Source organism: Mauremys reevesii, linkage group 8 (assembly GCF_016161935.1).
Source record: "Mauremys reevesii isolate NIE-2019 linkage group 8, ASM1616193v1, whole genome shotgun sequence".
Taxonomy (NCBI): Eukaryota; Metazoa; Chordata; order Testudines; family Geoemydidae; genus Mauremys; species Mauremys reevesii.
Window position 1 is genome coordinate 91,571,480 of NC_052630.1, and position 25,217 is coordinate 91,596,696.

Genomic DNA, 25,217 nt, shown 5'->3' on the forward strand with positions numbered 1-25,217 from the left:
CATTACATTGTATGGTACTGATTCTTTACCTGGAGTTTGGTAAAGCAGGTTGTTGTCCTGTTCCATTTTCCTAATTTCTATCAGTTTCCCATCTATTGTTTGTTGCCTTTGCTTTCTGATGAGTTGAGAGACAATAGCATTGTATCTGTAAGCAGAAACAGAAGTAAATTAATGCACATGCATAATTTTAAACATGTGAATAGTTCCACTAAAGTCAATGGGATTACTCACATAATTAAAGTTAATCATGTGCTTAAGTGCTTTGCTAGATCAGGGTCGGAGTGTTTGGCACTTTGCAGAATTGAGCCTTATAGACGTATGTAAAACTGAGCTTGTCTACACTGGTCGGGTAATGCACTCTACTGGGGTGTGATTTCTAAAGCATACTAATGGGTTGTGCATTAATTAGTCCATGTAGACCTGCTGGTGTGCACTTAAGGTTCCCTGCACTTTAATAATTTGAGGTGTTACTTGTGACACAAGTACAAAAACGTGAATTTCTAGCACATGGTATGATTTTTAAGCTGACAATGTCCCTTTCAGTCTTCTCATTCAAAAAACTTGCCTGCCATTTTAAACAGGTTATGTTTGGAGACAGAAAGTGCAAAGCAGTGGATTGAAAAGGTAAAGCGGTGTCCAATGGGAAGGGTGGATTAAGTGCAACTCTAAAAAGTAATTGTTTCTGTTTCCTACTGGAACAGAATGCACCACTGTATTCAAACCCTGCATACTATTTTAATATTCTTTGTATAAAGTATGCTTTGCAATACATCATCCGAAAACTCATAATTTGCTGGTCAGTACTGTCCTGATAAAATACGTGTGACAACATTGTATGTGAAGTTATAAGATTCCCCTGTATGGTGTTATTAACACATGTTCCAAACGCCACAGCACTACCCAAACAGAAGTTGGCAAACAGGTCTGTCCTAAACAAAGGAATGTATGCTCTGCTTAATTTGCATTTAGGGGGTAACAGAATCATCAAGCAGGAATGGAAACAAAGCAAAACAGATGACAGATGGAAAAATATAGACTCTTTGGCTCCTGGGTCTCAACTGGAAATGTTTTTCAAGAGGGGGCTGAAACTATAAAAGGAGGGACAAAAACCCCGTGGCACCCCTTTCTCTTTTCCTGCCTATAACATTCACTGTTCCTGAAGAGACAAAGGAAGCAGGCACGGGACTCTGGAGAAGGGGTCCTGACCTGAGAGTTTGATCAGTAATCTGCTGAAGCAAGTGGTGAGAAACTTTGCTTGAATCTAACATAGTTTGTTAACTTAGGCATTAGTAAATGTCTTCTCTTTATTTTCCTGGTAACCATTTCTGACTTTTATGCCTCATTACTTGTAGTCATTTAAAATCTCTTTCTGTAGTTAATAATTTTGTTTTACTGTTTTAGATAAAACAAACAGTCTGTTCAGGTTGAAGTTTGTGGGTAACTCTATTTGGGATAACAAGTCGTGTGCATATTATTCCCTTAAAGGAATAATGGACTCAGTATATTTGCACTGCCCAGGAGAGGGCTGGGCACAAGACGTGTTTCTGGGGGAAAATTTAAGACTGGGAGTGTGTTGGGGCTGGTGTTCCTTAAGGCTGGTAAGAACCAAGTGTGGCTAGCTGGCTGCATCACACACAGAGACATAGCTGGGAGTGACTTACGTGCTGGAGACTGTTTGTGAGCCACAAAGCATTGTACAGGGCACCCCAGGTTATAGGCCAGGGATGGCACAGCTACTTATTAATCTGGATTGTACCCTGCTACATCACACCTACACTCACGTTTTGCCTCAAGGATTCATTTACTATTGTTAATGTCTCAGACTTCTCTCCACTTTCTGTCTGCACCATTAGAATATAACTAAGTGTGTGAGTAAGTACCTGTTGAAGTAATTACATTCATAGTATGATGTACTTTAAAACATAACAGGATGCTACTCCAATGGTTTTTTAATGTCTTGTTATTTTCTCTTGGCTGGTAGAGAATATTTGATATATTCATACTTTCCAGAACATTTATGATCCCTTTGCAGTGGGGAAAAGGCTATCGAATGGGCTGCTGTTAATGGGACTTTTAATTTATCTTGGATAAAATGAAATTGAAAGTTCAACCACATAAAAAGAACATTTGTTCAATGCATTCTCTTTCCAGCCACAAGGTGGCAAACAAGGTTTTAGCTTTTGATTAATAATATTGCACCACTGTTTTCAGGTAGGAAGAGTTAAAAAATAAAAAAAATATGTAGAAGTGTATTGGCTTTATGTACTTTTTCTTGTGACGTAACCCAGCAGCACTGAATTTTAAAAAGGAAATGGTGCTCAGTTAGTCTACATGATTGGAATACCTTTTCATATCAGAGGAGGAAAAATACAAAAGGATCAATCTTTACACATTCGTTACCACATTAAGTCACGTAACCTCTCTGCTTCCTCAGTTTCCTCATGTACAAAATGAAGGTAATGGAGTCACCTGCCACACAGGGGAATTGTGCAGCTGCGTTAATTAGTAAAGCACTCTGAGATCCTCAGCTGAAAGCTTGTGCTCAAGTTCTTTGCTGAACGGGGGGGCCTATAGCTGTGTGCTGGGGAACTTCATTATTCCTTTTATTCTCATCTTCGGAAAACTTCACTCTGACATAAAACCTAACCATTAATTTTCAAGATCCTCCAACACTCCAGGCCATTCCACATGCCTTCCAGATACTAATTCTTTACTAGCAGCAAAGAATCCTGTGGCACCTTATCGACTAACAGACGTTTTGCAGCATGAGCTTTCGTGGGTGAATACCCACTTCTTCGGATACAAGTAGTGGAAATTTCCAGGGGCAGGTATATATAAGCAAGCAAGAAGCAAGCTAGAGATAACGAGGTTAGATCGATCAGGGAGGATGAGGCCCTGTTCTAGCAGTTGATTCTTTACTGTAATTCTTTACTGTTCACTCCTTTTGTCCCTGCACACTATCTTCCTTCTGCCACTATCAGAAGATTTATCCATCTGCCCTGACTCTCTGGCTGCTTTAAATGCCATTTCAAGATCCATCTCTGCTTTCAGGCCTATGATTTTATAAAATCACTAAAATTATAAACAACATATCGTGTACCTGGGTGTCGCTTGTGACCAACCATTCTCTCTGTATCACTGCCCTATGGGGTGCCAACCCCCCAGGATTGCCTTGGAGCCTCCAGGAATTAAAGATTAATCTTTAATTAAAGATTATTCATCATGTGATGAAACTTCCAGGAATTCATCTGACCAAAATTGGCAACTATCTCATCTAGCGATGATGTGCCACATTCAGCTGTCTGTTACTCCAGGGTGAATCATAGGCTCAGCAGAGTTAGTCCAGATTTTGTAACCGAGAGCTGAATTTGACTCAACACTAATTACGTACACACTAGTGTAGTAAATGAATGTACATAATCAGCTGTGAAAGATCTTGTAATATTTTTATCTGAATAGTGTTATACAAAAACAAATTGTGTTGCAATCTACTTTATAATGGTTCATGAATGAGCTACAACTTTAATAAGAAAACATAAACTATATTATTATATAGCCAACAATTAAGGTTGTTTCTGCACTGATGTCAGAAAATTTGGCCTCTTACTTTCCTACCCAATGCTATGAGTGAAGGACATATTGCAAGCTTTAAAGCACAAACATGTTTTGTGAGCTGTTTGCAATTGGGGAAAGAATACTGTATGAGAGGTAACTCTGTTTGAACCTGGTTCTGGGCATTTGAACCTGCCTTTGATTAATCAAACCCAGAAGTTCAAAGACAGAAAAAAAATCTGTTAAAAGTACATGGTCTCCTACCACCAGATGGCAGTGAGATTTCAAACCAATAGGTTCCCTCCTTTACCCACTCCCCCCCAAAGAAACCACACAGTAATTTCCTTTCCAGCTCCAATGAAACTAACATGAAAAATGTGCTATGCTTGACAGTGAAAAAGACGGTTTTCTGAAACAACTCCTGACTGTTAAACCATATGCAAAAATGGATAGATGAGTTTAAAAGGGCAAGTTCCTGGTTTTTCTGAATATTTTCTTGGGTCATAGAGGATGCTGTGACACTACATAATGAAACAATTATCAAACATACAAAACAAAGGAGTTCTGTTAAAGGAAATAAAACAAGGAAGTCATGTCAAAGGAAAATTAACCTTATATTCTAGAGGTTTCTTCAGAAAGAAAAATAAGCTTTTAATTTGAGTTAAGAACTTGCTGTCCTTCAAATTCAACCTGAAATTACCCGTTCATTTTCTTCCAATTCATGCTGAAGGCAAATAGGATTTGAATGGTAAAAGGGGTTCCTAACTTTTTGGCTGGTTGTAAAGCTTCAGAAGCAATAAAAAGGAGTGAGAAAGTCCCGTTTGATCTGAAAGATTACAGGGCAGCACAACGACCTTGCATTTTGCTTTGCCTTTTCCTTACAAACACAGTTGGAAACAGGGTTTCAGTCACAGGGGAACTTAGAGAAAAATGTGAGCGGGCACTCAAAATTTAAGGGCCTTGATCCAGATCCTCAGCTGACTTTACTTGTCTGAGCTGTGTTTGGCAGGGTGGAAGGAAGCGGTGGAGAATCTATAGGAGTCTCAGAGTGATTCTGGAGTTCAAGAGGCTCACCTTACTGCTGGTCCCTAAAAAAGCAGCATGCATCCATTCTAATTAAGGTGACCAGATGTCCCGTTTTTAAAGGGACAGTCTCGTTTTGGGGGACTTTTTCTTATATAGGTGCCTATTACCCCCCACTCCCTATCCTGTTTTTTCACAGTTGCTATCTGGTCACCCTAATTCTAGTAGAGCCTTGTCCTAGAACTTTCTTTCACATTACTAGGTAGTAATCCTACACTGCTTCTGTTCCCAATTCCCTCTACCCTCAGACCATCCACACGACACAGGGTGGGATGCGGCCCTAAACCTCAAAATCAAAGACACAGTTCAGAACAATTATCAACAGTCTGGTAACATTTTATAGGGTACAAATATGAACAGCCTGAAACTATAACAAAAGCACTACAGTTCAAATGTTGCCACTGCATATGCAAAGACCCTGGCTCTAAATATATAGCAATTTAAGCTCAGTGGATTTAAGACACTTACGTATTCTCATCCCATTCTCCTGTTTCTTTCACATTTTTTGCCTTCCAGCCATAGCAGTTCCCTATAAATGTTGGATCTTCAAACACTATAATGGCATAATTACAGAAAGTTACAGTTAGAGAAAAAGATGCACTAATCATCACATTCCCCAAAGAAATATTAAATATCAGAGTAGTACAAGCATATGCATGACTTAGAGAAATTTATAGCAGAATCCTGCACTATTACAGTCAATGAGACTTTTGCTATCAACTGCAATGGAATCAGGACCTCAACCATTAACAACTACATAATTGCTATTAATAAGGTCCCTGGGCCAGACTCTGACCTTAGTTAAAATGGGGTAAATTTGAAGTAATTCCATGAAACTTAGTGGAGTTACTCTGATAAACACTAGTGTAATTGAGAGCAAATTTTGATCTCTTGTCTTAGGTGGATGGCAACACTATATGTGCATTTTTAAAGTATTATGAATAAAACAACAAAATAGGACAAAAATGACACTGAAATGCATGAACATAAAATGGTGATTATATGATACACATTTCTTTTGAATAGAATATATAATAAATAACAATATAAACCTGATCCTGCAGACCGAAACTCCGATAAGTAATCCCCCTAAAATCCTATTAAAGCACTGTCATGCATCCAAGTGTGCTGGTAACTTAGTTACAACATTCTTTGGTGGTGGAACACTGCATTGTCATCAGAGCACTGTGTTGGCCATAGTTCACATCTGTTTTGTTTTGATCTTCTCCTCCTCCCAAAACATTTTCCTACTCATCATAATTGTATACACTTCACTAATGACTCCTTAATACGTTTTCTTCCATACAAACCCAGGTTTCCAAACTTCCTAACAAGAACTTACTTAGATTGTAAGTTCTTGGGGGCAGAGATCTTCTTTTTGTTCCATCTTTGTACATTGGACCCGCTGTGCTAGGCAGAGTCCATGACTGGGACTTATAGGACAGTGCAATAATAAATAAGAATAAGGGCCTGATCTTCAACTGGTGTAAACCAACATAGTTCTATTGAAGTCATTGCAGCTATGTCAATTTACATCACCTGAGGATCTGATCCTAATTTGTGGATGCTTAAGATATATGGCTTGATTCTGATCTCACAATCAGGAACAACTCCACTGAAGTCAAAGTTGTTATTCTAGTGTAAATCCAGCAGGAAAGAAGAATCAGGTCCATTATATTTAATTTTACTAAATCAGGCATATCATCTTACATGGGGCTTTAAAATGTTCTGTTGCTTTTGATGTGGCTATTCCTGACCACATCCTGTGGTAATCTTCAAACGAAATGGTTGTAATCCTTCTGAAAATATAAATGCATAGTAAAGTTTCTGGTGATCAGACAATTTGGTAGTAAACACAGATTTTCATGCATAACCTTCCACAAAACAACAGAATGAATTAAAAGGGTTTTAAATTATTGCATTACTGGCTGCTCGCAAATGACAGAGATATAGAGTCACTAGTGTGTAAATCAGCCTGCTTAAACAAGAGCAAACACTAATATTTTAAAGACATTTTAGCTATGTTTACATGTTATCAGTTTATGAGACAACCAGATGGATTATTTTCATAGTCTGCCCTCTCCCCCCCACCCCCCCAGCCCGTTCCAGGGATTAGTTTAGCAGAAAAGAACCAATATATACGTTCTAAAATAGCTATCATACCCCACCAACAAACAACGCAGGGTAGAGTTTTTTAAAACCCTCTTTATATGTTTTATGGCTATATCTTTAGTCTCAAAGCTATTACACATATAGTCAATATAAATGAAGCAAAGTGGTTATTTAAATATTGCATTTTTTAACTATTAATTGCATTACTATCTGGTTTATTCACACTCACACTAGACCAAATTCTCCTCCCAGTTAAACTTTGCGCTCACTCTAACTTGCACCAAGGCTAATACAGTCCCCAGACAGCCTTATCCCCTCATCTATACCAAGGATTAAGCTCAAGAGGAGAAATCCTTGCCCCACTCAACTCAATGGGAGTTTTAACATTGACTTCAGTGGAGTCAGGATTTCACCCCAAATCTCTATACAGACTCTAGAATAAAGACAAGAGTAGGGGTTCATGGCCCAGCTGCCTCAGAAATAACATAAAAACATGAAAATAGTTTTGAAAAAGAGAAAAAGACATCTTTTTTGTTAGTGACATGTCTCAGAAACAGCACGTCAGAGCACTTCATTCTGGCCCAAAAATCTGGTCAAAGACCATTTATACTAGACATCAATTACAGAGATTTCACTTGAGGCATTTAGAAGAGGGGGTTAAGGCCAAAAATCAGGAAAAAAAAAAGTTGGTTGTGACCTTATACTAATATATCTCCACAATACATTATTTTGTTCAATATCAATTAGCCTTTTGAAATGTATTATCTCGCTTGCCATTACACGTTTAAAAAAAATTGTTTGGGTAGCTAAGTAAACTCTTGTTTGAACGTGGTGGAGGTGATTTTACCTAGATTATTAGCTCTGTGGGGCAGGGACTGTCTTTTTCGTTCTACCTCTGTACCACACCTAGCACAATAGGGTCTTGGTCTGGGAGTGGGGCTTGCAGGCGCTACTACAGTACTACTACTACTAATAATAATTTTCAGACACCCAGTGTCGGCCTACCTCTGCCCCCACTGAAATCAGTGGGAGTTTTACCCTGTGTGTCAGGGCTTGTCTACATGTCACTTTAGTCTGCAACAGAGGGGTGTAAATTTTAGTTCACACTATGTGTCATGCACTAACTGGCCTATGTGGACCATGCTGGCATGCACTAGATGATCCCTAGTACATGTTAATGTAGTCCCATTTCAAACAGTAATATGTTAACATGCAGTAGGGAATGTCTGGTGCATGCCAACAGGGTCCTGTGGAGCAGTAGGCCAGTTGGTGTGCAACATGCTAGTGTGGATTAAAATGTATACGGAGTAAAGCACAGTGTAGACAAGCCCTCAGGGAGAGCAGTTAGGCCAACACTGGGTGCTTTTGAGAATCCTACCCGAGAGCATCAGCTTTTGGAATACATGGACTTGGAACCCCACAAATGTATTGTCTTGCTTGGCTCTTCATTATGTACTGTATTGTCTTGCGCTAGGTGCTCTTGTTTCAATAAAGATACCTTTACAATTTAATCCTCATGTAATCCCTTTGGGGTTTAGAGAGCATGGCCCCTTTAAATCTTTTTCCTAGGTGAGAGGGGGAGAGTGAGAAAAAAGGAGGAAAAAAGGGGGGTGCTCTGGAGCTCGGAGAGAGAGAGAGGCAGCAGCCCGCAGGCCCTCGCAAAGGAAGCAGCAGAGAACCTGCCTGAAGCCTGGGAAGGGCAGGGCGGCCGATCGGGGACACATCAGGACAGGAGCCAGGAGGAGCACTGTGCCAGGGGGAATCGCCCGAGAAAGACAGGTCGGAGCTGGACCCAGTATCACGGCTGCCCGGAGCTGCCTGGGGCTGTGAGTACTGGGGCTTGTGACTCTGCACTGGGAACAAGGAGGGAGGCTGTTGGCTAGTTAAGTGGAGAGGTGGTCGCTCTGTGTGGCTTTGCAGAGAGCGGCAGAAGAGGGCACCGGAGGGGTTTGTTGCGGGAAAGACGACCAGGAGCACCCAAGACTCACTACTGGACTGGAACTTTGCTCAGGACTCCTGAACTCTGTGTGCAGACACATTGCTCGGTGTCTCTCCTTCCAGACTGTGCTACCACCGGGCCCCTGGGGCCTTGGTTTGGATGCAGCCCGGTTTTACTGCTCCCCTATATTTCCCCTTGTTGTATTTCTCCTCTCATCCCTCTGCAAATAAATATTTCCCTTTCTTATAGCCATTGTACTTTTCCTGTGGGTGTGTGTGTTCACCCTGGGGGGTTTGGAACAGGTGCCCCCCTGGGGTGGAAGGGATTTCTCCTGCTGCATTCCTGCGCGCGCCTTCTCTTGGCCAGAGCTGCCTGCAGAGCAGACTCCATCTTGGCCATGAGGGCGCTAAAGTTACACTCAAAAAAGTCAAATAAAACAAATCAGTATATGTAATTCTATATAATGTTATAAATAACAAGAGATAATTGTACGTGTGAACCAGGAAAACCGCTGCAACCCCATTGCTGTCAGACATTCAGGAGGCAATAGTGAAGTTGAGAGGAAGGAAACCAGCCCGAGAGAAAGCATGGACCCTTGAGCTCAATGACCACCATTATTTTTATCTATCCGACGTCCTCCCGCCACACCCTAGCCTTTGAGGTCCTGTAAAATGTCAAAAGCAGCTCCTCAGAGGTGTTTTGCTTTTACCAATATTTAAAGCTATATCCTGAAAAGGGAATAATTCCATTATGGACCTTGACCCTTCGTATCTTCCATTCCAGACCCAGAACTTTCACTTCAGTCAATGGAAGTTTTGGGTGTCCAAAGAAGGTGGGATTGATCCACAATATGTTGGTGACAAACTAATACTGTTCATTCTTTTTGTAATGGTTCTAATTCAGTATCCTCTGAAGTTCATGCAAAACTTAATGATCCCACTTCCATTGGAGTTAACAGCAAAACTTCCACTTATAACTTCAGAAGGAGCAACATTGGGCTCAGGTTATATTAAGAGCTATATCCCAAAAGGGGCAATTATTTTCTTTTTCCTGTTAATGGATATTCCCAATTATTTAACTTTCTTATGGAAACATCTGGCAAGCAGTTGCCTTCACAGTTATTGCCAGTAAGTCTTATGTCCAACTGAAATGAGTTCTTCACCTACAGGAGCATAGCCAGGAATTGTGTCATTGGTAGGTCAAGTGTTATTTTGGTTTGACCTAGTCAATGACATTTATTCCAGGAGATGAAACATATTTATGTACAATTTATTTATTTTATTATTTTAATAGTATAGGGAAACCAATGAATTCTTTCTAGAATACACTAGATTGTTTTTATTTTGTATTTATTTCTATAGTGCTAGAGTTGTGCATGACATTACCACTGAAATAATTCTGAGGTTAAATTTCAAGCTAACATACGGGCCAGGTTCTCTTCCTAATTCAGGCCCCTTTGCACCACTCCAGAAGCTGATTGTATCTGGTCACCTGTGAATTCCCTTAGCGTTAGGGTTTGAAGCTATCTACCCCACCCTATCTCCAGGAACTAGCATTTAGAGTGAGTCTAGCACAATAGGTGTGAAATCCTGGCCCTACTAAAGCTAAAGTCACAGGCAAAACTCTCATTGGCTTTAGTGGGGCCAAGATTGCTTAGTTCATCATAACTTACCTGACATGGCCCCGAGAAGATGCTTCAGATGGCAAGTAATACTTCAGAGAAGAAGCACAATCTTTCCCAGTGCTAGAAAGGTCTGCAAAGAAGATGGACATTTTAAAAAAAAAACGTATGAGTCAGATCCTGTAAAATGGTTCAGTTCCATTGACTTCAATGGAGCTATGTTGATTAACATCAGATAAAGATCTGGTCCTATATTTTCCCCCAGTTCTCATACAATTAACAAGCCACCACATCAGCACTATGGTACAGATATTGGGTTTCTTTCCCCTCTGCACGTGCACTACTCCTCCTGTCCCAGCCAAAAGGAGTGCAGCTGTCCCACACAGTATTCCAGAGGTTTGGGTAGGCAGCTGGAACAGCAGCAGATTCTGATAGCTTTGTACCAGCAGCAATGTCCTCTGCAACAGGCAAATTCTCCTATAGGCACCAACCCATTATTGCCAGAATACAGCCACTTTGTGGCACCTGCGTGGCATACAGTGGTCAGAGTGGACCGGAATTTGGCGCACTGAGAGCAAGTACAGCCACAGTACTCACCTTTCATATCTGCCACATGCCCTGCTTGCACCAATAACATTAAATATACTGACCCAAATTCTGCCCCAATTTTTACCCTAGTTGTAGTTGCTTTTGCAGGCTAGTCATTGTATAGCATAACCATAGCACACTAAATGCCATTCTTATGAAGATTTACCAGGCGAGTACAATTCATATTAGGCAGGCAAGTCATGATAAGGATAGCAGTATTTCTGCTCTCTGGCTCCCTGATTCATCTAACGCCCTTCCTCTTACTTACTTTTCCTGCAACAAATCTGACTTTCCCTAATATCACTATGTAAATTACACTGGCGCTCACTCACCAAAGTGTCATTTATAGGACCGTGTACATTCAGCGTATTCCCTAACTGGTGTTTGTTGACATTAAATTACCAATCATACTAGTATAAATTTACTGTTGAGTATACAATAAACTGTTTTTTAAAGAAGGAGTTTTAAAAGAAACAAAATTCTATTTATGGGTAATAACAAAGCAAGTACAGTATTACCTTCTAGGTGCTGGCTAGTTCTAACACATCGTATAACCATTTGTCTGTACAAGGATATGTTGTTTTTCAGCATTTCTGCTGCTTCCACATTCACTGCATTTTCCAGTTCTGGATTAGAAAGCATTACCTGTATAAAGGTATAAACACAGAGAGAGAGACACACAGAGAGAGAGAGTGTACAAATTGGTCTCTAAAACATCTATTCTGCACAGAACTCACAATCCATCAAAATGATTGATTTAATAGTTTTACAATAAATTAATAACAATCATACTGGTATGTTAAATTCAAAGCAAAAACGAGGCCACTTTGTGGCTTTGTTAGGATTGGGATTGGGCCCTTCATTTTGATTTCCTTTAAAAAGGTCATAACCTATGCTCCCTTCTTCCTGTTTTCTCTCAGATTTTTGTATAATTCCAAGCAGACAGCCATGAATGATACATGACTGCCATTTGTTTTACTCCTAACCAATACTAGGATGGCCACAAAAATCACGCATACATCTGGGGGCCATTTTCAGTCATGAGTGGAGGGCAGGATATCCTTCATAGTGATGGGAAAGACATTAAAAAGGGGTAGGACTTGCTCCAAGGAGAAGGCTGTATGCATTTTTTTCTTGGAAGAAAAGGCAGTAAATTTGAAACACTGAGGCCTGTGTGTTAAAAGTGAAGGTAGCTGCTTTGATACTCACTAATCTCAAGACGTATGCCAACACTCATGATCAAGGCTTTGACCATGAGATAATTCAGGAATTTAAAAGTAGAGCTATCAGCATTTTAAAAGTATTTTTAAAAGTACAGAGAATCAGGCAGAGTACACATGTCTTGAGCAGTGGCTTACTCAAGATAAGAGAGCATAAATCCAAAAGATCAAAGTAGCTACTGGTCAAAAATATTTAGCACTGGCAGCAGCTTCAATCATACTCATTCATTTATCTATCTGTCTTACTCAGAAGTAATGTGCTGCTAAATGAAACACCAGAGAACAAATATAGAAGTAAAAATAATTTAATCTTATTTAAAAAAGATGGTTTACAGAATATATTTGCTGTGGCTCTGAAGCCATCCAGCCATTTGCATTTTTAATTTTAAACCAAATGAATAATCCTACATCACACAATCAGTCCGCAAGTTTGAAATCCTTATTATATAGGTAAAGTACATTTTAGTATTTTCTTTTATGAAAGAGATTTAAATTGAGTTATTTACAATACTCTTTTCTTACCTGGATAGCGAGTAAAATGCTACTCATCGTTAACTTTCCATTCCACTCTTTAGGATTGTCTAGAAAATCTATACAAGGTCTCCCGGAATGTTGATCCACTGTATTGAACAAAATTGTTGTGTAACTTCAAAAGAATTTAGCAACATGGCTGTTGTATGCTAGAGGAACTAGTGAGAGTTATTGTGTTTTATTTATTTATAGCTTTAAATTACTCAGACTATCTAGGTGTTGCATAGGGCAAATCAATGTAACCGGGTGTTTCTATCATTGTCACACTTGTCCACACTCCCTCTGATTGTTCAATTAGATTATACTCTTACTTTGTTTTTGTATGGTGTCTGTACAACAGGGCCAAAACCCTGAGTGGAGCCTTTGGCATAGCTGCAATTCAAGTACTAAATAATAATACAGATTTACATTGATCATCATAGCAATTTGCTTTCTATTTCTGAAGTGCACTGACTCACCAAAATATCAAACTGTGGGCTAAACTCTCTTTTGAGTAGCACCAATGTATCCTTTCACTGGGGATGCAAAGGTATCATTGAGGCTAATATTTGGCCCCTAATTTGTGAAGTGTATGAGTTTCCAGGACTAAAGCTGGCCACAAAAAATTCTCTTTCAAAGTTTATTATAGAAATTACATAAAAAAGTATGTTAAAAGAATATTTACATTGCAAAGTCAAGCATTCAAAATTAGGAAATGCCAGATGTATGGTTACCTGTGCAATCTTTATCTGTCATTTCATCCCATTTCCCTTAATCTGTTTTGAAAGCAAGATAACTATTTCAAAATGAGTTATACAAGTATAAGGTTTGTGTGGACACATCTTGATTTTGGATAAACCTATCACTTCTGGCAGTCCTCCCACTGCCATCCCAAACTGCATTGCTTCACATCTGTTGACCTGTGTGTCCTCTACTGCTTCAGGGTCAGCTTGACTGGATGTCACCTCTTTTTAAATGCTGGCACGCACTCGGATGCACCCCTTTACAATTTCAGCTTGTGGCAAGTTCACACTCCCAGAGTCACCTACCCATTATGGCAGCCATGCATTGTGCTTCGGAGTGGGCCTGTCTAGAAGTCCTGGATCTCCTTGCCCTCTGGGGACAGGGACATGTCCAGTCCCATTTTAACAGCAGTCACTGTTACATTGATTTACAAGTGGCAATCGGAGCAAGAGTGGGAGGAGGGGCACTCACAGGACAAAGCCCGTGTTGTGCTCAAGCAAAGGAGCTCCGGCAGAGATACACCACCCCTAGGGACACAAACAGGACCTCTGGTAGTGCTCTCAGTACCTGCCCTTACTATGAGGAGCTGTACTGGATTTTTGATGAGGACACTACCCATGAATCCCAGCATAGGGTTCTGGACAATTTGGCCAAGGCATCTGAAGGCGTGAAAATGACCACAAACCCATTCAGGGGGCTATTCCCCTAGGCAGCCAAGATCTCTTTGGTACACCAAACCCTGAGGCAGAGAGAGCACCAGAGATGCCCCCAAAACCCAGGTGAAGAGCCAGCCTGTCAGTGCTGTGGAGGTTACCTCTTCTGGTAAGAGTGATGTGCTGTATTACAATAGAATGGTATAGGGGAATTTAAACAACTTTGTTCCAGGTACTGGCTGGGCACTGTAATGCTTGGCAAATGTGAGCTATGATCCTCTCTGTCTGCTCAGCTTTTATTAACACAGCCTTTGGCTATATAGACTTCTTTCTTGCATTTCACTTTGTGCAGGATGGGAAGTTATGCAGGACACAGGGGAAGCGGGAGCTCCTGCTTCAGTAGCATACACTCTCTCTTCTATCTAGGAAGGGACATGTGCTTGCATTTTCCCTAAGGGCATGCTGTGGCCAGAGAAAGCCCAGTTTTCAAATATGTGAGTCTTAAGACCCAAATCCTGCATTTAATCAATGAATCCTGCATTCGGGCATGAAAATGGAGATTTATGCACCCGTGGGACAACCTGAGCATTCAAATGCATGGTTTAGACATGGTTTATGAATCCCCTGCCTGAAAATTGCACACAGTTTTTGGGAGGGTTTGAACAAGGTTTCTGTTGGAGCAATGATAGTGCAGGGAAATAAAAGTCAAGCTAAACAAGTATCTGAAATATCTAACTATATGATCAGACAATTTCTCACATGGTCCTTACCATTGGGATGGAATGGAATGGTGTTAAATATCAGAGTTGGAGGGACACTATTGTACTCTTCAGTGTACTTTATTGACAGCTGGAGAACAGCCCCTATTATGAGAAAGAGATTGGTATTAACTAAAATACTATCTTGTATTTAACAAGCACATCTGTGTTGCATTTGTCCAATGAAGGCTTTGTTGTTATAGGTTTTTTGTTTTGTTTTTGAAAGTTGTGTTCCTTGTGCTAATGTTAACAAGTTCTGGAAAACAACAGGTGAAGCAGGATGCTTCACATTAGATAAAAATGCTAATTATACATACACTTATTGGATTGCTGGATTATCATCATCAATTGAATTTAGTGCCATTGAAGAATGTCAGATAAACAGGTCTGGAAACTGAAATCAATTCACAGAACAGATACTCGATGTGCCACGGCACAGCAGGGCTGGAGTAAGGCAGAAGCACTATAAACCTACGCCTATTGTCCCAATTCCTGGACTAATGGGATTACATCCTGGATTCAGCTTTCATTTGTTAAAAAAGTTAGTTTCTGCTCTTCAAAGAGTTGCAAAGAAACCCTTGAAAACATAACCTGACTGTAACCGCTGCAGATAGCCTGAGAAGTGGGAACTGCTTGATGCATCTCAAGATGGAGTCACTGAGTTCTGGGGATACTCTGCTACCATTGATAAGTGAGAGGGCCCCTGCTGCTTCTCCTGGGGATAAAAGGCTGTTTCATATCCCTTCTTTGATCTCTCAAGGTAGGGGGAAGGGTCCTGGTATGGGGGCCAGACTGTGGGAATGAAGCCACAGGGAGCCCCATGCCATGGTGTGCCTAAGGCTCATGATTGCCTCAATCCAGTCCTGACACAGGGTAAGCTTTCCCATACTACCACATCAGTGTACCTCAGTGTTGTTTTGGAAGGACCATAGCTAAGGGTGAGCAGGGAGGTTAGACTCCTTCTATATTCTGGGCTCTATTTTGTAAGGTGCTGAGCACCCCTGTAAAATAACACTTGTTCAGTAGAAGCTGAAGTAGCTCAGCATCTTGCAAGCCTGAACCCTCTATCAACAGCCTTAAAGGAAGTCAGTCAGGATCAAAACCAGTAAGTTTTTGTTTTTTTTAATGTGGACAGTCTGGTTAATAGGGTGGGACTGTGGCCACCAAACTGCTGTCAGAGGGTAACAACTTTCAGTCACTAGTTACTCTACCTGTGCTGAGTAAGAGTCAACCATCTACAGATAAAGCGGTTATTAGCGATTTCCTGAGACACAAGTCTCTTGGCTGGGATTTGAAATTCAATGCCTCCTATGAAAATTCCATCCCTTATTTTGTAAAATATTCACTTTGTTGTACATTGATTAACAACAAACATAATTTACAAAGTATTAATGTAGTTATGGAGGGGTACTGAAAACTAATGTGCAGCTAATAGTGAAAAAACAGTCAAGTTCTGTATGCTTTCTTAAAACTGTTTGCATTATCCATTTTTTTAAATAGCCAGAAGGATGGATGGATAGACATAACATTACACACACTACACTTATAAAATCACATGATATAGTAAAATCTTTATATGTTACCTTCCCAAAGAGAATCCTTGAGTCCCTGGACTTCGGCTAGCCATTCCAGCAAATTATCCTTTGAAGGAATGACAAAGATGCCCTAAAACAAAGGTACAAAAAGAAGATAAAGTGTGGAACGTGATGAACTTGACATGTTCCCTTAAAAATACTTGGTTACTTTTTAAGTTAAAATTAAGAGTTGTGAGAATTAGTTAATTAATGTTTCTAGAGCACTTTGAGACCCTTGGATGCATGAAAATACTACGTGGAAACATGAAGGATTCTTATGAAACCTAACAATAAAAATAAGCATATATGTATGCATATATAAAAGGACTATGACCACATTTATTTATATATATATATATATATATATATATATATATATAAATGTGGTCATAGTCCTTTTCAAGCTGGCTTTTTTGGGAAACGTGGATGGGTAGGAAATACAGCATATTGCTACAGTAGATGATATTTTTATGAAAAGATAACAGCCAAGCATCATCAGCTAGCACTGGATTTGAACTGTCTGCTTAAAGGCAAATGACTCTATATACTAGTTTTCAGTCCCAGAGCCAGCCAGTCCACATGAATATTTTGTTTTACATTTTTGTTAAGTAGCTCACTAGCCACTTGAATTTTGGTGGACTCTGACACCAAAATTCCTTTCCCAAGTTCCCTTAAGGGTTTTTTGTGCACACTGGAGAAGTACCAATGGGGCACTTAGAAAAACAATGTGAAGCTACCCAGAAGTCAGTGGGATTTTTGCATGCATATGGTGACTGTAATATCAGGGCCTCCATTTGGATTCTTATTACATTTCCTCTAATTACCAATGAAATCCCAAAAGAATAAAGCTCCACTATTATGAAACAATGTACAGTTTTAGGTCATTAAATTACATCTGATGATCTGTGGAATTAACTTTGAAAATTAAAGATATTAGGGTTAATCCCCCCCCCCCCAAAAACAACAACCACCACCCAAGAATTATATGTCTACACTGGAGCTGGAAGGTGTAGGTTCCAGCTCAAGTAGACATACCTGCACTACCTCTGATCAAGCTAGCTTGCTAAAAATAGAAATGTAGATGCAGCGGTGCAAGGGGTGCGACTGGCTGGCTGCCCAAGTGCAATTCTGGTCAAGACTGTAGGTACGTACTCAGTATATAATTTTGTGGTTTTACTTCTTGTGTTGAGAAGGGGTGCGGGAAGTAGGGTGACCAGACAGCAAGTGTGAAAAATCGGGACAGGGAGTGGGGGGTAATAGGATCCTATATAAGAAAAAGACCCCAAAATCGGAACTGTCCCTATAAAATCAGGACATCTGGTCACCCTAGCGGGAAGGGATGCTAACACAAAATGGGGGAAAGCCAGGCTCAGGATGTAAAAAAGATGCCAGTTGCATGTTAATTAGTTATACCCAGCTTAGATATTGAAAATATACAAAGATACTACTCACAAAAATGTTGGCTTCTTTATACTCCAGATACTCTCTTTCCAACAAGAAGTAAGCTCTGGAATGCATAGCAATAAGAGAACTTGTGCAGGACTCTCTCTCTCGCCTTCCCCCACAATATAGTTCTTGCTTCACGGAGGCTGTCGTCTTGCAAAAGGGCAGGTGATGACTCTAATTCCTGCCTCACAGCGGTTAGTGGCTCGTGCACATAATTTCTAAAGGCTTTGCATGGAGTTTAAAGAGGCTAATGGCCTTGAGCTGAAATCCAAAAGGGTCAGTCAGAGCTAAAAGCACCACGCAGAGCTGGTGAACGCTTAGTAGCAGAGGCTAAACAAACCCAGCTAAGGAGCTTATTCCTGATCCATTGAATTTTCTTATATGGTTGGAGAGTGTCTATAGGAGGAGAAGGAGCATCAGGGCAGCTGGGAGCCCCCCCAGCACATAGCAGAAGTACAAGGAATAGGCTGGACTCTGTGTATAGTGTTACCCAGCAACGGACTCCTTGGTCTGCCCAGCTGGTAAGGCTATGGCTTTGTTCCCTGCCCAACCAATCACAGGAGGTCTTAGTTCATTAATCAGCTTGCCCCAATCAGAAGTGGCCTTTCACCCAGCACTTAAAAAGGCAGTTCCCCATGGCTGCAGCTGCCATGACACTAGAGGCAAAGCCTAGAGGCCAAGCCATGACTCTAGAGGCAAAGGCCAAGTCCTGACATTAGAGGCCGAACCTGAGCCTAGGAAGATGCCCTTATGTGGCATCCATCTTCCTGGGTTGAGAATTACCTGGGCAAAGGGCTGCTGGAGGCTGGCTCTGCCCCTGGTTTTTCTGGAAGTGTCATCACGAGTTTTAAAGATTGGGGAGTTTTATAGGCTAAAAATTACACACACACCACTTATAGTCTGTACCACTGAATAAAACTATGTCTGGTTACAACTCCACCAACTCCCACACTTATCTTGAAGTGCACCCCTTTGCCCAAGCCAGATCTGGTTGCCTGATTCACAAACACCTCAGTCCCAAGCATCTGGGTCAACGTGAATGGAGAGAGTTTTAAAAAATGTTGACTCCAGAGAAATTCAGCAAACCCTTCATTGCCAGAGGGAGGGAGATATTAAAAATCTGCCTGTACTATGAATAGCACTGACAGAGCACTTTCTCTCCTCAGATCTGAACGTACTTTAATAAGGGTTAGGTATCACTGTCCCCAGAGGGAGAGCAAAAGCAGCTTGCCTAAGGTCACATAGTGAATCAGGGCAGAGCTCAGGATACAACTGCTTTCTCCTGACCCCCAAAGTCCTGTAGTTTGACTGCTTTGCAATGCTGCCTCCTTTTCAGCATTAGCTCTGGAATGAGAGCCTTTAAGACAGCAGCCAGCTGATTACAGAAAATAGTTGCTCTGACATCTGGGCAGAGTCTGTTATAGCTAAATTTAATATCTTCATGTTTATTTAATAAATACATTAATAATGCCCATACAGTTGGGGGTAGGGTGAGGGATAATCCTTCCTTAGTTAAAAATGGAGAATTGGCATCATGTTGGATATAGCTTGCTAAAGGCCCAGTTCTCCAACCTTTACTCAAGCAAGGACAGTCCTATTGACATTGACTGAAATAAGACTACTTCTAGGAATAAATTGTGCAAGATGGGGCCCTCAACATTACAAAACCCTCTGGGTTTACCAGTGCTCTGCACATGTAATATCAGAAAATAATTTGGCTGTTTTGTATCCATATGATTGGGATCAAATGTAGTTGATGTCTCCAGCGTAGGAGGATAATCAGAATCCCAGAGATAAAGCATAAAGGCTACGTGTGTCATTAAGACACTGCTGGTGCCGGGGAGAGATAGGAAGGAGGGATAATGGTAGCAGATCCTTGAGACAGTGTGTTTGCTTAGATACAATGCCCCCAGGAATGACTGGGTGAATGCCCAGAATGGCTACATCTGCTATTACTACATCCTTTTGCAAGGGGCAGTGTATGTTTTCCACACTGTCCAGAAGCTGGCCCAGATGTTCTGATCAGCATATAGAAATCTATCATTCCTTGCACAGATATTGTACCTTCTTTGCACTGATACTGGTGTTAGATTCCCATAGTCTTGTCACACCAGGAGCCTGATCCTGCACAAGATGTTAAGGAATAAGGAGAAGATCTTCACACACATACATACTCGAAAATATGATACTATGATTAAGTAGAAATTCACTGAAAAGAATTGTCTCTAGAGTTCTTCTTGAAGTGTCAACTATGTTTTAGGGGCACAGTCATCCCCTCCTGCAGAGAAACATCTAGGAATGGATGCTCAGGCCAGGAAAATCTGAATTACTGTTTTGCCATTTCTCTATGACTGGTCTCTCTCAGGAGGGGGATTTGGAATGTGTAAGGGGGGAATCTGCAAACAGAAATTTAAGAGGTGAGTTGGCCACAATCTCTAAATACCTACATGAAGAGGGGATTTCTGATGGTTCAGGCCTCTTTAATCTAGCAGACAAAATAATAACAAGCTCTAATGGCTGGAAGTTGACTCCAGAGAAATTCAGACTAGAAATAAGATGTACATTTTTAGCAATGAAGGTAATTAACCATTGGAACAATTTACCTAGGGATGTGGTTGATTTTCGGTCACAAAGTCATTCAATCAAAGGTTGGATGGCTTTTTAAAATATAGGCTTCAGCTAAACCAGAAGTTATAAGCTTGATGCAGGAATCACTTGTTGAAATTCTGTGGCCTGTGTTGTACAGGAAGTCAGATTAGATGACCATAATGGAATGGTCCCTTTTGGCTTTAAAAATCAAGGAGTTATCAAGGCAGAAGTATCCATGAAAGAATGTCCCTCAAGGAGGTCGTGCTCATTCTCCCCAATCATCTGGCAGCCTAATGCCTAATTTGACCATTGATGGTTGCACAGAATCCCAAAATCCAGTCCCAACGGATCTGTGAGATATTATTCCTTCTGTAAAAAGGAGCCAGAAATTAGGGACAATGCCCTGGAGCCAGCACTTTCCACCTTCAGGAGTCCCAGATCTGCTCAAAGTTCATGTCACTGGTGCTTGTAGAAGTTGTAAAGGTGATTGGGAACCAAATATTATCCTATATAATTGTACTTTTTCAAAATATTATTGCCTCTATGTATATCTTTGTAATTTATGGAAATCAGTTACAACAATGTGTGTGTGTGTGTATAAACACATATGCATATGTATTCCAAGCACTTTTAATGTTTGCTGAACTCATTTACTTCTTATGAATCAAACAGATGGTTTCAGTTTTATTTAGACTCTTTGAATGATCTCAAAAAAACAACATTTTCTTAACACAGTCTACAGATTAAAGCAATGCAATGTGCTGATCTGATGATACAACTTTGGGTACACTGGTTATCCAACAGCAGCCTGTGTAGCTGAATTTCCCCCAATGAGCAGGAATTCTCATTTAGAGCAGGGTCTGGAACACAAAACCTGAATTAACTCAGCTATTAAAAGTATTTTAGACACTGTTCTACAGTGCGTTGCGCAGATAAACAGAAAATAAAGGACACCACATATGCTTTTAATAATTCCAATTTAAAATCAATTTCCCCCCTTCATCTTAAAGACCTTTTTGGTGTATAATCAGAAGATTGTGTCTCTCTATTTTTAATAATTTTATATTACCTCAGTAATATAACTGTCCTAAAACATACTAAATTTTAATCTTTAAAGATCAAACAGGAAGAAATACAATTGGTTATATGTTGAGTGACTTGGAGGTGATAAGCTCTCCTATCATAAAAAAAAGCCTATAGGAGGGTAAAAATTACTTGTGATAGTCTATGGACACTATATTCTGGAAGGGAGAGGTTTGTAGGCCCACCATAGCCACTGAAGATACAGCCAGAGGACAGAGTGCTCTCAGAGATGCCATAGATATGGCTTGCACGACTACGGGCTGTAGGATTGGTTCCTATCATAAAACCTTCTTGGTTAAGCAGCGCTCTGTAAGCAGAACATCGGAAAATCATTCATTTCCTTTTGATTGGGTAAAATGTGGTTGTTCATTCCACAGCAGGTGCAGAGAAGACAAGGGGACAAAGGTGCAAGCATACATACCATCTATCTGTAGCTCTCCATGTACTGTGATGCCTGTCAGTGCTTGCTCAACAGCGAGCTAAGATGCTGGCTGCAGAAGATAGTGTCCGCAGTCAGAGCTGTTAGAACAAGAAGGTTGCTCAGGGTGCTTTAACTTAGTTATGTTCCATTTTTGTAACACAGCTAGTGCTTCTGTGTTGGGAACAATGCTGCCATCCCACGTCTTCCACACAGAATCGTAACTCTGCTGGTTTTCCACAGAGGGGCTTCTGTTCTGTGAGCCCAGGGGTGAGCATGATAGCTCTCAGGGCACCCTTCTGTCCCCTGAGCATGGTAGGGACTTGCCAATTCAGACTTTAAATAAATGAATTTTTGGTAAACTCAGTTAAAATGCTGTTGTTTTTTTTATAGCAAATCAAAAACATGTTCAACTAATTAGTTTTTAAGCATCCTGAAGCTAAGAAATAGCTTATCCTCTTTGAACAATGATTTAATTTCTCTTTGTACTCGAGTTCAAACCTGTTCTGTCATAAATCCCAGTATACATAACAGTACCCTTTGCAAAGACATTCATACAAGATTGTATTTCCCATCCATACGTATCTGAGAACCAGCTCTCACCTGGGGCATGAAACACACTAAACACTTGCTGTAAGGGAAAGACTCCCACTGACTTCAATGGGTTTTGAATCAAGTCATGAAGAGACCAAGAAGAAAACTGGCTCCTTGCACGACAGTCCATCCTTCAGGATTAGCCTGTGTGCCATATGTAGATTTTCCACCCTCCCATCTTGCAGTTCTATCACATGCATAATTGATTACTGAAATCTAAGTATCATGTATAAACTGTTAATCCATCAATATGTTTCACTGGTTATTGTAAGAGATTCAGAGATTTCCAAGGACAGAAAGGACCACTATGATCATCTAGTCTGACCACTAGAGTAATGCAGGCCATAGAATTTCCCCTAAATAATTCCTAGAGCATATCTGTTAGATGATGCTGAAGTGATAGATATGTCAGTGCTCTACACCTTGAATCGACATGGCACAATGATGCAAGCTGCAATCTCTTAAGCATTTTTCAAGCCAATTGTCTTAATACAGGTCCTGTGAGGAGGCAGAGTTGCCTTCGAGATTCTCAAAAATATAGGGCCTAATCCTGTATTAGGATTAGGCAAAGGGCCACATATCTCCCGCTAAGTACCAGGGGCCTTCATTGCCCACTGGATTCAATGGAAGTTGGGGGAATTCAACATCTTGTAGTATTGGATCCAAATTGACCAGTATAAGAGTACTTATAATAGCACTGAAGTATGAATATATGAATACCATCTGCAGTACTTTGAGTTAGGTGAGCTTTTTAAAATTCTCTTGATGACCAAAGGTAACAGAAGAATACTGAAACAACTAGCAAATGTAGTAGGGATATTCTAAACCTGTAAATGCTTGTACAATTTCATTCATGCAAGGCACTAATGGACTCTTCTTTGGTTTACTGTTAAATAACTCAGGCCCTGGAATACACATTTAGCAGTTCTTGTATATCCAAGTCTTCCAACTCAGTTTTCTGTGGAATAATTCTCTGCTACATCAGCAGTTTTCATTCTGTACAAACCCGCCATAATTAATCCTTATCTGTGGAGGATATAGTAATGTGAACCCCCATTTTGACATGCATTTTGGCCTTTAAACACCAAAAGTTTTCTATTTATGTAAAGACAGACTAATTTGGGAAGGATGAGATATCAGACTGAACAAACACTATCTCATGTGGGAGGGATAGCTCAGTGGTTTGAGCAGTGGCCTGCTAAACCCAGGATCTTGAGTTCAATCCTTGAGGGGGCCACTTAGGGATGTGGGGCAAAAATTGGTCCTGCTAGTGAAGGCAGGGGGCTGGACTCAATGACCTTTCAAGGTCCCTTCCAGTTCTAGGAGATTGGTATATCTCCACTTATTTAAAAAAAAAAGTCACAATTCTTAAGTTTTATTTCCAAACCTCCAAAGATTCACAAACAACTATAATAGTTATTTGAAGGAAGTTGCCATGCTGATTCTACCATTAGAAAGTCTCTAAAATTTTCTCTTCCTTTTTCTGTGATGCAAAAACCATATTTGGTTCTTTGAATTTCCACCCAAACAGGAATTCCCAACATTCTGATACTTTTTGGCAGTTTAATTTCCACATTATCCAATTTATTTGAGTAGTTTTTCTTTTTAACTCCCAAGTGAATTCTTGTCTCTCTGTTTTAGCGTTCATTAACTCACTGCAAGCTATAAGTCAAGTCTAGGATTTGAGTCCCAGAATTCACAAACTTCATTCACCGAGGGGAAAAAAGCTCTGCTTGAGGGTTTACAGGCTTTCTGCTCAAAGCAGATCTTACATTTTGTAACAGCTGTAAGTGTATATGATTCTTTGACAGATCTCTGCTGCGGATAACCTTCTAGTAAAGAAAAAACTACATATAACCGTGAGTGGGTGGGAGTTGGAGTTAATATATTTCTATGCAAAACCAAAAAGTATGTGAAAGATTTTTTTCAAGCCTGCCATTGCTGCTCAAGTAGGCACATTTTCGAACTGGTATGTGTAAAGCTAAGCACTTATATCCATAGGCACCTAAACAAGCGATATGTTAATTGGGGTATTAAGCATCTGCAGCATTATTATTTGTACATTTTTGCTTATGTGTGGTTTATACTTGATTTCACAGCAGTTTTTGATATGACTATTGGTAGTTGTTTTAGCAACTAAGGGACATAGACAGCCTGCTGTGGTGTATGTCAGATGCATGATAGGAGTACGCCAGTTGTGATGGACTAGCTAACTAGGGACTTTCTCTTGTCATGTGGACATTACATTCTTCTCAAACCAATGAATCTAGTAGTAGTAGTACTAGTAGTATAGTAGGTGGTAGGAGTTGTTATGAGGATGCTCTTGGTTTCACTGTGGGCATTCATTTGATAATAAGCAAAATTAAGAATCTTGGTATCACTTTCAAACATGCTTTTTACATGGAGAGCCATGTGCCAGCCACAGTAAAAGGTGTGTTTTTTTAAAGTCACAGTTTTGTGTTATTTATTGAAGATTTTATAACAGCAACATAACTCCAGTACCACAATGCTTAATTGTCTGCATGCATTTTCCTTTGTACTTGAAACAGATGCCAGTAAAGTGGCAGATTGACTTCAAGATGGCACTGGTGTTTTTTCAAGCCCTTAATGCATAGGCCAAGAAACCTCCAGCTGAAACCCTGGTGAAAATTTTAGTTTCCACTTTCTCAGCATGTTTGAGGCTTAGGATGCATAAGATGTTTGCAGTGATGCAACTACTTAATAAAAGCATGG

At 40.3% G+C, this 25,217-nt stretch overlaps 1 protein-coding gene across 4 annotated transcripts in view; it reads right to left on the bottom strand.

Moving 5' to 3' along the window:
- Positions 1–18,297, bottom strand: part of UBE2U (ubiquitin conjugating enzyme E2 U) — a 39,699-nt gene extending 21,402 nt beyond the window's left edge. For 2 of the 4 annotated variants that reach the window (XR_005583281.1, XM_039483122.1), the window contains exons 1-9: positions 17,807–18,297; positions 16,364–16,445; positions 14,793–14,885; positions 12,638–12,735; positions 11,414–11,540; positions 10,359–10,440; positions 6,346–6,434; positions 5,104–5,188; positions 30–145 (exon numbers count right to left, since the gene is read on the bottom strand). Coding sequence is in view for 3 of the 4 variants with exons in the window: in XM_039483122.1 (XP_039339056.1) it covers positions 30–145; positions 5,104–5,188; positions 6,346–6,434; positions 10,359–10,440; positions 11,414–11,540; positions 12,638–12,735; positions 14,793–14,885; positions 16,364–16,445; positions 17,807–17,872 (838 nt within the window). In the remaining variant the exon portion in view is untranslated. The remainder of the gene's footprint in view (positions 1–29; positions 146–5,103; positions 5,189–6,345; positions 6,435–10,358; positions 10,441–11,413; positions 11,541–12,637; positions 12,736–14,792; positions 14,886–16,363; positions 16,446–17,806) is intronic. The other 2 variants (XM_039483123.1, XM_039483121.1) reach the window with 2 other exon arrangements.
- Positions 18,298–25,217: the final 6,920 nt, after the last annotated feature.